The 14029-nt window shown below is 44.2% G+C and overlaps 1 protein-coding gene across 1 annotated transcript in view; it reads left to right on the top strand.

The window, feature by feature from the left end:
• The window catches only part of LOC121322076 (unconventional myosin-X-like), a 117030-nt gene that overhangs the window by 24547 nt on the left and 78454 nt on the right, over positions 1–14029 (top strand). The window contains exon 2 of the mRNA XM_041261579.1: positions 13854–13952. Coding sequence (XP_041117513.1) covers positions 13854–13952 — 99 coding nt within the window. The remainder of the gene's footprint in view (positions 1–13853; positions 13953–14029) is intronic.

Below are 14029 nucleotides of genomic sequence, written 5' to 3'. Positions count from 1 at the left end.
GCATGGTTCAGAACCAGGAATGTAACCTTTTAGGTCTCCCGGGCTTCCCACTGTTTACTATTCACATTTTTTGGTAAACTGTCTTTTGCTCTGCTCTGCCCTGCTCTCACCATCTGTCTCCAGCAGCAGACTGAAACGAGATGTCAGCTTCCAAGGAAGCTCAAAACAAATTAACTGGTAATGTTTTAATTTGTCAGAACTAATTAGCCGCTTGTTGTTGAGTGCGTTGTAATCGGCGTTTTATGTTTTACAAGATTTTTTCTCGCATGTCCACCAATTCAGTACCTGAGAAGGTGATGGTTTTCTTGTGTACAGCTATGACCAAAGGTTTTGCATCACCCAGTAGAATTAACTCATTTTGCTTCATAAAGTCGAATAAAACCTGCTGAATAATGTTACATTAACATATTGAATTACATACCGCTTTGTAGTTTACCATATACTTTACGTAAAACTTTTAAAAAAAAATTTAACATTTTTACAATGACTCGATCCAAAAATGTCGGGTGATGCAAAACTTTTTGTCATAGCTGTACCTATATAAATATTTAAATGTTGTCATTTATAAACCCTGTGTATACAGGAATAGGTGGCTAGGTTACTGATGATGTCATAAGGGAGATTTAATTACTGCACTTGAATTTGGTCCAACCCTCTGCCACAATTTTGTTATACTGTATTCATTTTGCAAGTACGTTTTATTAGAAACGTTTTGTTTGTTTTACCGTCAGTGTTTTGATGATAGTCTTGTAAACCTGTGTGAGGCCAAAAGATGCTAGTGGAACTTTTCAAGGCATCGTGCATGTACATCATGTACAAAAAGTCTAAACAAACGTGGTTATGTTTAAAATCATGAAGATGTGATCAACACTTGTTTCTAATTATTCAGTTAGTTAGTTCAGTAGTCTCCAAATAAGTACTTTTCGTAAACCAATATGCTAAAAGATTATATCATCAATGTCTCATAAATCCTGAAAACCTGACTAATAGATTAAAGGGCATAAAAAGACTACTCACTAATTTCTATAGCTACGTAGCAGAATTTAGGAAATGTTACTGTTTGGCCCATCAAGGATCCCTTGCTAGAATACAGTTGGCCTCATCTATAATGTAGAGCAGTATTTATGTTTAGTGCCAGTAATTGCTTAATTAACCAGTTTCCCAGTAGCCCTAAAGCCATCCAGCGCAAGCAAGTAATCTAATTATATTTAGCCAGAATGAATCATTGGCTATTCTACGCCAATTAGTAATTTTGATCGTACTAGATACCAAATAGTGGACAAAGATCAGTAAGACAGGAATGTACATTATGGACACTACCTTAGCCTTGTGCCTTTAGCTGACCTGTTACAATGTTTTGAGCAGTTGGGATGTTCGCTGACTTCTTCTCCCTGTAGGGCAGGGGGGGACAGGGACGGATGGACACTGGACTGCACTGTGTGTTTTTTTTTTTTTTTTTTTTTTTTGTTTGTTTTTTTTAAAACATTTTTTGGGGGGGGACTTGTCTTGATCTTCTCCAATCTTTTTCTGAACACCATCTGTTTCCAAATTCCACGTCTCAATCATTTATTTCCTGACACCCCTCCCTCGTTGCGCGGCATTTGAATATGTCACATATGGCCAAAACTTTGGCAATCCTGTGGAATGCTGGTCTTCATTCACTGCCAGTGCTTCTAAATCTCAGGCTGAAGTAATTCATTTTTAAGGACTGCCAAGTTGAGTTTTTAAAGCATTGCCAATATCTACATAGTATCTACCTTATTTACAGTGAAGGAATACAGCACCACTATTAAACAAGAGTGTGTAAACAATTTTCAATAAGTAGAAGTTAAAAATGATGTGGTAAGATTTTTATTCCATATTGAAATGTAGCTCTGAGGGAGTTTGCCTACCCAACCCTGCAGTGACTGAAATCCACTGCAGAGCTGACTCTGGGTCAGGTTAGAACACAACGAGGCGGTGTGTGTGTGTTTGATGTTGTGAGTAACAGGGAAACGTGCTGTATTCTGTCTTTTTCTGCCATCTCTTGCAAGTGTTAAACCTTTTTAGATGATTGGTCTTGACCCTGTTTGACATTTGCATTTATTATACAAGATCGAAGGAGTCAGCCGTCACCTGGATTTTGCTGTTTTGATTATCGAACGCATCATTGAAATACACACAGAACTTTCTTTTCCACAAAAGTGTCTCATCTACGGATGCTGGCATGTACATTTAATTTTAATTTTAATCCTGTTGGTCAGTTTTAATTTTCTGTAAATTCATAAAGTTGATGAGGCTGCCTGATTTCAGGCTTAGTGGACCAGACTGATCAAGATCAATTTGGAAAATAGAATTGGCACTAATCTTAGATTAGTTAAGGTAGTCCATGCTGTGGTAATCAGATTTGTTAAACTAGTTGCAAATAACAAAGGAAGCTAATAACCAGCTTAGTTACTGATGTTAACCTTGTTTATTGCCCTCTCATCCATTTTGGTCCTTGGGAATGTGTCTTCTCAATGCTCTGTGTGCTGGGCAGTGTGTCCCTTTTCAGGGTGTGAATTTCAAGCTCAGTTTCAGTTGAGCAAAATGGCAAAGCCTGTGTATCAACAGCAGTGCTAACTGGAAGTGAGCATGCAAGACTCCCATTTACTGATACAATTCAAATACTTGTCTTTTCCTATTCATCTGTAAATGTGTGTTTTCATGGAGAAAAGAGATCTAGGAGTTAGTTACAAGGTTTTGAATGTGTTTGCATGCAAGCTGCTGCTGAGCTGCTGTTTAATGATGTGCTTGAATCTGGCACAGCAGGGATGGATATTTATAACTAATTTGTATCTGCCTCTACTTTTAACAGGTGGTGTATGTGGAGAGTGAATAAAGGTGCCTCAAGATGTACCAATGTAGTTTATTCCCACTGTTACTATGACTACTATTACAACCATTCCACCAAAACGAGTGATTTAGTTTATTAAAGACGTGACAGATCTGTTTACATTAAAATGGGGGTCTGTACTTTTAAAGACAACAATGAAGTGTTGAGGGTGCTTAAGTTGTTTTTAAAACACACTGCTGTGTAGAGCAATTGATACACACGCGCATCCACAAATGAATAAGGTGTGTCATGTGCTTTTAAAAAAATGGTTGTTGCCTTTTAGGCCAGTGCTTAAAACATGCAGTACTGTTTGCTGTTCCTTGAAGACCTGTAATGAAGTGGTCCTTGATTGAGTGATATAGACACTCACTATCCTGACCCTTTCAATTAGTTGATTAGGTTGATTAACGATCAATCAGCGCCCAGCCACCTGATATAAAAGGAGGCCTCAGCTTCTCATTTGGGAGAAGGGAGCTGAGGAAGCAGGTTGGTGTTTGTTTTGTGGTTTTTTTGAATTTTCTAAATCCAGTGAAGGCATTGCCCAGCCTGGAAACCTTTATTTTTGTGAGTTTTGTTTTTGCTTTATTTGTGTTTGAGTATCTGTTATTTTGCCCTTGTGCACTTTATTTTTGTTTATTTATAATAAAATAGTTATTTTTTTGAACTGCAGTCTGTCTCTGGGCCTCTATCCACTCGCCAGCCTGCCACATTTGGTGTCAGAAGTGGGATAGCGCCACCTAGAGGCTCAGAGCAGTATTTATTTTTTTTTTTTTGAAAAAAAAAAAATGGGAAAGAAGAGCAGACAGTGGAAAAGGCAGGACAAGCAGCAGCTGAAGAAATGTAAGCTGCTGCAGCCACCGCTGGAGGACCCGGCCAGCCTCTTCCCCTGGTGTTCCTGGTGTGGGAAGGAGGACCATCGTTGGCGGTCCTGCCCAGACGTGCCACCGGCAAACTGGTGTGGCCGGTGTGAGGAGGACGGCCACAACTGGGCAGGATGCCCCTACAACCAGGCCCAGGAAGAGGTGCCGTGTTCACCCCGGGCATCAGGGGCCACCCCACTACCTCCAGCACCACCACCTTCACCACCGTCCCAGGAGATCTGGGACTGGTTGATGCACCCTGAGGCAGACCTCGTCCACGATCTCCCCATAGTTATCAACACGCTGTGGCGTCGAGATGGGGAGAGGTGGGAACAGTGGGAGGAACAGCACCACCCGGCCTCCTTCCCAGAGATTGCCCTCATGGTGGTTAATTACCTGGCGGTAGACATGGGAGATCCACCGGTCACTCCAATAAAGAGAGGTGAGCCGCCTTCCCGAGAGCCAGAGAGGGGTGAGCCGCCTTCCCGGGAGCCAGAGAGGGGCGAGGAGCTGCCGTCGTTCCCAGAGCCAGAGAGGGGTGAGGAGCTGCCGTCGCTCCCAGAGCCAGAGAGGGGTGAGGAGCTGCCGTCGCTCCCAGAGCCAGAGAGGGGTGAGGAGCTGCCGTCGCTCCCAGAGCCAGAGAGGGAGGAGGATCTGCCGTCGCTCCCAGAGCCAGAGAGGGAGGAGGATCTGCCGTCGCTCCCAGAGCCAGAGAGGGAGGAGGATCTGCTGTCGCTCCCAGAGCCAGAGAGGGAGGAGGATCTGCTGTCGCTCCCAGAGCCAGAGAGGGAGGAGGATCTGCTGTCGCTCCCAGAGCCAGAGAGGGAGGAGGATCTGCCGTCGCTCCCAGAGCCAGAGAGGGAGGAGGAGCTGCCGTCGCTCCCAGAGCCAGAGAGGGAGGAGGATCTGCTGTCGCTCCCAGAGCCAGAGAGGGAGGAGGATCTGCTGTCGCTCCCAGAGCCAGAGAGGGAGGAGGATCTGCTGTCGCTCCCAGAGCCAGAGAGGGAGGAGGATCTGCTGTCGCTCCCAGAGCCAGAGAGGGAGGAGGATCTGCTGTCGCTCCCAGAGCCAGAGAGGGAGGAGGATCTGCTGTCGCTCCCAGAGCCAGAGAGGGAGGAGGATCTGCTGTCGCTCCCAGAGCCAGAGAGGGAGGAGGATCTGCTGTCGCTCCCAGAGCCAGAGAGGGAGGAGGATCTGCCGTCGCTCCCAGAGCCAGAGAGGGAGGAGGATCTGCCGTCGCTCCCAGAGCCAGAGAGGGAGGAGGATCTGCCGTCGCTCCCAGAGCCAGAGAGGGAGGAGGATCTGCCGTCGCTCCCAGAGCCAGAGAGGGAGGAGGATCTGCCGTCGCTCCCAGAGCCAGAGAGGGAGGAGGATCTGCCGTCGCTCCCAGAGCCAGAGAGGGAGGAGGATCTGCCGTCGCTCCCAGAGCCAGAGAGGGAGGAGGATCTGCCGTCGCTCCCAGAGCCAGAGAGGGAGGAGGATCTGCCGTCGCTCCCAGAGCCAGAGAGGGAGGAGGATCTGCCGTCGCTCCCAGAGCCAGAGAGGGAGGAGGAGCCTGCCGTCGCTCCCAGAGCCAGAGAGGGAGGAGGAGCCTCCGTCGCTCCCAGAGCCAGAGAGGGGTGAGGAGCCGCCGTCGCTCCCAGAGCCAGAGAGGGGTGAGGAGCCGCCGTCGCTCCCAGAGCCAGAGAGGGAGGAGGAGCCTCCGTCGCTCCCAGAGCCAGAGAGGGAGGAGGATCTGCCGTCGCCTCAGAGCCCGAGAGGGAGCCGGGCCGCCGCCTCCGCCACCAGAGGGAGCCGGGCCGCCGCCGCCGCCTCCGCCACCAGAGGGAGCCGGGCCGCCGCCTCCGCCACCAGAGGGAGCCGGGCCGCCGCCTCCGCCACCAGAGGGAGCCGGGCCGCCGCCGCCTCCGCCACCAGAGGGAGCCGGGCCTCCGCCACCAGAGGGAGCCGGGCCGCCGCCGCCTCCGCCACCAGAGGGAGCCGGGCCGCCGCCGCCGCCACCAGAGGGAGCCGGGCCGCCGCCGCCGCCGCCGCCACCAGAGGGAGCCGGGCCGCCGCCGCCGCCGCCGCCACCAGAGGGAGCCGGGCCGCCGCCGCCGCCACCAGAGGGAGCCGGGCCGCCGCCGCCGCCTCCGCCACCAGAGGGAGCCGGGCCGCAGCCGCCTCCGCCACCAGAGGGAGCCGGGCCGCCGTCGCCATGCTACCTTGGACATTCGGGGCCCCCTCAACCAAAGAAGGCTTGGGGGCTCCGACATCAACCCCGCCCACCACCACCCACCATAACAGCCCACCCAAGGGACATAATTGGACTCTTGGGGGGAGGGGGGGTGGGGAGGGTGGGGGGAAGGGGGGAGTTGGCCGATTGCGGCCGGTGTACGTTGTACATGGGGGGAGGTGTGTGGCAGAGCAAAGCTCTGCCCTTTAAATTGGCAGGGATGGGGTTAACTTCCCCTGCCTGCCTGGGTTTATTATGTTCAGGTGGCTGGGGTTGATTAGTTGATTAGGTTGATTAACGATCAATCAGCGCCCAGCCACCTGATATAAAAGGAGGCCTCAGCTTCTCATTTGGGAGAAGGGAGCTGAGGAAGCAGGTTGGTGTTTGTTTTGTGGTTTTTTGAATTTTCTAAATCCAGTGAAGGCATTGCCCAGCCTGGAAACTTTATTTTTGTGAGTTTTGTTTTTGCTTTATTTGTGTTTGAGTATCTGTTATTTTGCCCTTGTGCACTTTATTTTTGTTTATTTATAATAAAATAGTTATTTTTTGAACTGCAGTCTGTCTCTGGGCCTCTATCCACTCGCCAGCCTGCCACACAGACACTCACTATCCTGACCCTTTCAAACTCTAGTATCTTTGTTTCTACCTCTCTGGTTACTGCATGGCAATGTTTGTCCATTGCATTTCTAAATTTAGCCCTGTTGAATGTCTGTCTTGGTATACAGAATGGAGACTGTGAACTTGGATATTCTCTGTCCAGTTTGTGACGCCAATTCAGCAACTTTTTACGTTTTTATTTATTTTTTTTTTTTTCGTCTTCTCTTAAGACCTCAGTGCATACAAGACAAGTCTGGTTTCTGCTTCCTGATAAAGTGGAAAACTAAGGGGAGCTTCACATGAAAGAACCCGGGTGAATTTAGTGCTCTGGCTGTGTGTTTAGATGATACTGATATTCTATTTTTTTCTCTTTCTCTGCTGCTGTTTTAAGAGATCCAGGATTAATGTCTGCAAACATTACAGACGCAGGTTTAGATGAAAGACTGCTCACTCATTATTTCCAGTGTTTACAGCACAAAGTTCACAAACCTACTGAATTAATTCCTGTTGCTATACAATGCATTGACTTGTACATACTTGTTTCTGTTTGTATCTGTCTGTAGACTTGCTGTGTTTAGATGTGGTCAGTTACCTGTTCTGTAACCCAGCTTCTTGCATTGAATTACTTGGGTCTACAGGTACTTTATTGATTACCGCAGCAGATCAAAATAACCCCTTTATTGACATTACTGAATAGATACAAAGAAGAGGAGTTCACAATGGATGGATGTTTTTTTGGTTTGGTCCTAATCCAAACACGCACCCTGTTTGAATTAATAAAGTAGTTTTTGCTAGTGACTGATTCCCATCTCCGTCTCCTGCTTTGAGCCTCAAGACCAGGGGTCATTACAATGTTTTATTCATGTATACCACCTTAACACTAGTCACGAAAGTCATTTTGACGGGTTGAGGTTTTCAAATTTAAATTACTCTGCGCATCCGAAAGTTATATGGTTGTCTGTTTTATGACTTTTCCTAAATAAATAGCCCAAGGGCGTATGAAAGGCAGGATCATGCAAATTAGGAAGTTATAAGCATGCTCACCTAGCAACAAAGCTGTCATTTCGACTGACTTTAATACTTGTTTTTATTTTGAATATAACCTAAAAAATGATTTATATATAGCAGCTCAACCTGGATTCTGTGCGGCACCAAATGACACATGTAAGAGCTAACACATGTTACTTTCATTTTAAATGAAACTACTTTTGTTTTTACAGTTGTATATATGTATACCTGTTTACACACTAGTTTCTTTTAAAATGTTTATTTTGTTTTATAGTTTTTTCATTTTTTGAAATAGGGCTTTATATGTGGGAAGTTAGAAAATAAACTCTTGTTTCGGCTGTGCAGATGTTTGATATGATGTGCTTGAATAAAACTTTTGAGTTGTATTGGATTTATTTATTTATTTTTTTAATATTGAAGTTGTTTAAAATGTACAGTCATAATGACTGCCATTGGTGGTTTTAGGTTGGAGTATAACCACAGCGGTTCTAGTGTTAGTGGTCATTTTTGTGGGGTATATATAGAATAATATTGTCTGGCATTCAGTTCAAGTACTCAAAATGTAACAGTAGAGTGCTTGCATTAAATTACTCAAAATTCCCACCCCTAGTTGTTAGGGTGGTTTGGGGTCACTCAGTCTCCACTATGTGGCCCACAAGCTTCTGCTGTGGGCACAGTAGAACCTCCTCTCACTCCAACCACCTGCCTGGGGGGGATCAATTGGTTTGCGGACCTCCTCTCGAGAGGGTGGTCCCCAGCGGTACAGAATGGAGGCTCCATCCCAAGGTCGTGAGCAAGTTTTACACAACCTGTTTGAAGGAAAATTCCCCTTACTTTTAAGGAGCTTATCTCCTGGCGGGGCAATTTTTGAAAGGCACCCGGCAGTTTAGGCCACCAGTGAAGGATATAGTTCCTCGCTGGAGGTCAAATGTAGTGTAATGTACTGATGAAACCTCCATTTGAGCCCATACACTCAGCTGAGCTCAAAACTGTCTTCATGGCAGCTTTCTTGACTGCAATCCGCTAAACGGGTGAGTGAAATGTAAGCATTTTCGGTATTTCCATCCCATCTTTTCCAATCTTGATAGGGAGCACCAGCTCCATATGCTTTGCCCAGTGCGGGCATTGCATATTATGTAGAGAGAACTAAAAACTAGAGGCAGTCAGAACAATTCTTTGTCTGTAACAGGGCTAAGTCCCAGGGACAGGCTCTGTCTAAATGGTTGACAGGCACAGTTAAGACTGCTTATGGACTGGCCAAGTATGCCTCTGCCAGAGAAGCTGACTGGCCAATCCACCAGGGGTCAGGTGACTTCATGGGCTTTTTTCCAGGGTGCATCTGTCCAGTACACATGCAGTGGAGTGGGCTTCCCCCCATACTTTTACTAGGTTCTACTGATTGGATGTTGTAGATCTGCATAACCCTGGTTTTGACACTAGAGTGCTGAGGGAGGCTTCCCAGTGCACCCTCACAACAGGACATTAGGCGAGTTTTCAATGCATATCTCTTCTAGCTATTGCTGGATGCTGATTACTAGCACAAGGCAGTTTCGGCTTGGCTTTGTAGCTCAGTTATGTACTACGATGTTCTTGATAGCTTGGGTATACTCGTCCATTTGTAATGGTTAATATTCCCGACTTGAAAAGAAATGTTAGGTTATTTATCATAACCCTGGTTCTCTGAAATAGGAATATTCGCCATTAATAAAATGACCCCCTGGTTTTGGAAGCAGTGCCAGGGGTTTTGGTCATTGTTGGAGTATTTTCTGTGTGCTTAGAGGCCTCCTGAATCCAGCATGCGGTCCCCGGACACCAGCTTGGAAACCCTTAAAATCGGCATGCTTCCTATTCCCTGTAGGCACTCCCAGTAATAGAAAATGTTTTTGAACGTGTATTGTGTCAGACTTGCCTTCAGAAGCTTTTAAATTGTGTGTTTTAAAATAGAATAAAGTCTGGTCTTCCTCAGTAACGTGATGTGAAATAGAAACCATTGAAGTGTTGTGCAGCCTTGGGTTTTAAATACATCTTTATCCCATTTCAGAATGTTGTTTATCAACTCTATAGATGTTTCCTGTAACATATAATCACTATAGCAAAAACCCTGTTTCATTTATGTGTTGTTTCCTGAGCCATATTGGTACTTGAATGTTATTTGTGTCCACCTTATATTCGCTTGGGCTTGACTGGAACACAAAGAAGGTTTCAAGAATGGAGGAGGCAATTGTAAATGAAGTCAAATACATTCTAAATTTTGGAGGGCGATTGGAATACGTTTGAATATCAAATTTAACCTGAAGCATAAATAACCTAAATAGAAAAAAGGTTAAAGTGTTATGCAAACAGAAAATCAATATTTCCCTACTGAATTCCATACAGTGTAATTATTCTTCTCAGTTAAATGCGAGTCTGGACGTTGTATTTTTATGATTTATTTTACTGTTTGTATATCAACCAGAGCAGTTTCTTTATTATTATTTATGCGTTTTTTTTTTTTTTTTAATATATTCTGACCTGTCAGGGAACCTTTTTTTTTTTTTTTTTTTTTTCTTGGATTTGCAGCAAATTTTATTTATCAGTATGCAAATTATTGTCGGAGACCTCTTACCCTTCTGCTCTCCCCTGTTTACTTGGGGTCAGTAAGGCTCCTTTTGAAATCCGATTCTCTGCAGTGTGGTGGTTACTCAAAGCTGTGCTCATTTTTTTTCTATATTGCTTTAGAGGGGGTAGTGTGAGATAGGGGGGCTACACTAGTGGCTTTGATGGGTGACATGTAAAATATCATCTGTTGCTTGTGAAAAATGGTTGTGTATGCCTTATTCTTCAGTGTATCACATCCTTAACTATATAACACTCAATAGTTTTGAATTCAGAAATACACATTTCATTGAACATTTTGACTATAAAGCTTTTTTTAATGTCTTCCACTATTGTTGTGTTTCAAATTAAAAGGACCAAAAATACATTTTATCCTATCTGTTTATATGTAGTTTATAAGTGTGTATGCCTGGGAAAATTAATCTTATTTCTGAAGATAGACTTACTGTAGTGTACAGCACAACATTTACACATACTGTACGTGTAGGCACTTAAACCATAGAGGCACTTCTGCTATAAGCCAGATGTATGGGGTTGTGCATGAAACCAAAGGATTAACTGCAGTTTTGTTACCCTGGTCAGTTTGCTACTCTAGCCCCCTTTTGTTGTTTTATTTTTAAAGTTTTGTAAAGTATTTGAGCATAATGTCTTTTCAATCAAGATACTGCAAAGGGAAATGGGATTATTACAATGAGAACTGGTGTAGCATGTCCTTTAAAGGACTTCATCCTGTCCCTGTACTTGCAGCTGTTTTCGTCTCCTTATTTTTATATCCCGGTACTTCTATGTCTAAAGCTTCACAGCAGGTACATGAGAAATGGAGGCTAAATGTGGGGCAGTCTTGCAGTAGGACAAGTGTTCCTCGTCCAGAGAGCGGCATGTAAATTGTTAATGAGGACGGATATCTTTGAGCTCTCTCCTGTATTGGATTTCTGCAAGGCCCTGTGCCTATTGATCAGACTGTTCTCATGTCCCTGCTGGACAAGCAATGCATCCAAATTGCTGTCATCTCATTTGCGATTTATGCCCTGTAACGGGGATTATCAGATGTATCTGCAATCTATTTTTAAAGAACAAGAACACTGTGCTCAACATGCATTTTCCTTATAAAGATGTTTCTAATGAGGCAGGGATCAATGGTGCAAGGAATTGCAACTGCAGTGCTGTACACCAGTGGTGTAGCCAGGATTTTGTTTTGGGGGTGGATGGAGGTTTTTTTGCTTAACTGGTATACCGTGGATTTTGTTCCGGGGTGGAGGGTGGATCGCCAGGATTCCATTCCAGGGTGTGGTTGAATAATTAATTTCAGAGTGGGGGAGACGGACCCTTAAACTCCTAAACCGTTAAAACCACCCCCTAACTACGCCACATCAATACCAGCAGTCCAGCCTGTATAGCAAGGGATAGAAAATGTGGTTGTTGTTACAGTATTACTACTGTATTACAGTACTGTACCTCACACTGCCAGGGGCCCTGTTTCTTGCATCCTTGACCAAATTATTTGTATTGTGTGTGTTGTGTCCCAAAGTTATACCATATAGGGATTGGGGAACCAGCTACATTTTTATGCCAGGTCTGAGGGAAATATGCCTACTCATATTTAATAGCTGAACAACACTGATTTTAAGACTGGACACAATGTAACACCTCTGTTCTCCTGAAATAGTGCCATTAGATCTTTTAATGTCCACTAAGTGCTAGAGCACTGCTGGCCTGGCCTAGTGTTTTCCTTGGAAGAGAGTGCTCCCTGTTGAGTCACCAACATCACTTACTTGTACTGCGGCACAGCTGGAGATCATATGAGGTCTCCCATATGAGGATTCACAGTAGATCCAGAGGCCTGACTGTGTTGTAATTCAGAATGGTATAGTTGCAGGTCATAATTAAAGAAAAAGAGAATGGGGGATGGAAACAAACATCCAACCACCCCTCAAACATCCAAATACCCCTCAAAAGATATTCAGTAGTACAGTACCTAAAGAAGTGAAGTTAGTGTCACAGAACACTTTTCAGTGTTACAAGAAATATGTTTAATGTTTGCTCTACTGCATGTTTCCGTATGTCTGGTGTTATTTTAATTTAATCCCCATTGTTTTGTATTTTTATTCACACATCGTGGTCACACATTAGCTGGAAATACTTCTGTCAACTTTAACTCATGTTTGCCAGGATAAAGAGAGTTATGAGAATCATGTTGTGTTCAGTTTGTTTTCCTCCTGCACCAATCCTGGTGCTCCGGTTTGAAATTAATGATTTGTGTGGGAACAGAAAGCGACAAGTTGTGCTGCAGGAGCGACTGTAATCTAGATACACTACGATGCTTCTCCTGGCCAACGCTCGAGAATAAGCTGAGGAATGCATTTCCCAAGTGATATATGTGAATATGAATAAAACAATTAGGATTATGTTAAAATATTTTACTGCCATACAGCATTACTGCATTTTTGTAAACACTGCAGGATGTTCTGTAACACTTAAGCATGATTTAAAAATATATAAAACATTAACAGTACTGATTTGAAACAAATGTCTGAGGAATGATTGTGTATCAGTATTTTGACATTTTATAATTCAGTCCGAATGTCCTATTTACTTAATTTTTTTTTTTTTAAATGTATTTTTTTGACAACTTTAGATAGTCCCCGTTGTCAAGTAGTTTAATTGACAGCATTGTGGTGATTTTACCCTCTTGGTGCACAAGGTTATAATATTCCAGACTAAATTAAACAGAAAGTGGGAATTGAATTGGAAAGCCACGTTGCATGGATGGCTCAAAGCAACTAAAGAGAAGAAAAATGATGCAAACAGTAATTGGATAAAAAAGGAGGGTTTATAGAAAGGTTTAAACATGTTTTTTATGTTTAAAAAGGAGTCACAATCTATTTATCTACAAATTAATTCTCTTCTGTTGAAACGCATGAACTCCCCAGAGCGCTCTCCTAATAGAACCCTGAAAACAAGCTCTTGTGGGGGGAAAACTGAAGTGCAGACAGGCAACTGAGTGTGTCAGCACCACACCCTGGGGCTGTGCCATTCACTGCTTCAGTCTCAGGGTGTGTCAGCACCACACCCTGGGGCTGTGCCATTCACTGCTTCAGTCTCAGGCCTGTAAACACGCAGCGATGCCAACTTGTTTGTTGATACTAGAGTTTAGAGTTGTAACAAAACCAGCACATTTTAACAAGTCGAATATTTGGAAAGCCTTAACTCTTAGCAGGACACTATTTTTAGTATCTGTTTCATTCCTCCACCATTCATTTTGTTGTAAGTTATATTTCAATGGTTCTCAAAAGGTTTGGTGGTTGTACTCCTGTTGTGGAACAACATGTGTTACTGTTTTCACTGCATCCCTGTGAGGGCAGCCTGTATGAGTTTGCAAACCCACAGTCGCTATACCTACTACTGCTAATATCTTTAGCTCGCAACTTCAGATTTTCTGTTTAGTAAGCTCACCGGGCAAAAATCTAGCAGCACTTCTGGTCATATGGGGTCTTTTATAGATTGTCTAATGAAGCTCAGTGAACGAACTGTGAAATTCACTCCAATCAAAGTAAACAGTACAAATTGAGTTTCTTTATCCATTTTGAGTGTCTCTCTGCAGCAATTTGTTGTATAATAGACCCCTTTTAAAAATGACATTGCAGATCTGAAAGGAGTAATCCTTGAGTGCAAAATTGAATAAATGAGCGCTGGTGTGCTGACTCCCATTCTTTTTGTGTTGTAGGGCACTCGGGTATGGCTGAGAGAGAAGGACCAGCTCTACCCCTGTACTGTCAGCTCCTGCACCGCTGGCTCTCTGGTGCTCACTGCCGACTATGGAGAGGTAAGCCACACACTTTGTTTTGTGAAAATGTAAACCACACCCTGTGAACTAAATGTCAGTTTTATAACGATCGTGTC

This window comes from Polyodon spathula, chromosome 10, assembly GCF_017654505.1.
Source record: "Polyodon spathula isolate WHYD16114869_AA chromosome 10, ASM1765450v1, whole genome shotgun sequence".
NCBI classification, from domain to species: Eukaryota; Metazoa; Chordata; class Actinopteri; order Acipenseriformes; family Polyodontidae; genus Polyodon; species Polyodon spathula.
The sequence above is the reverse complement of the archived record's forward strand: the minus strand, read 5'-3'. Positions and strand labels throughout refer to the sequence as shown.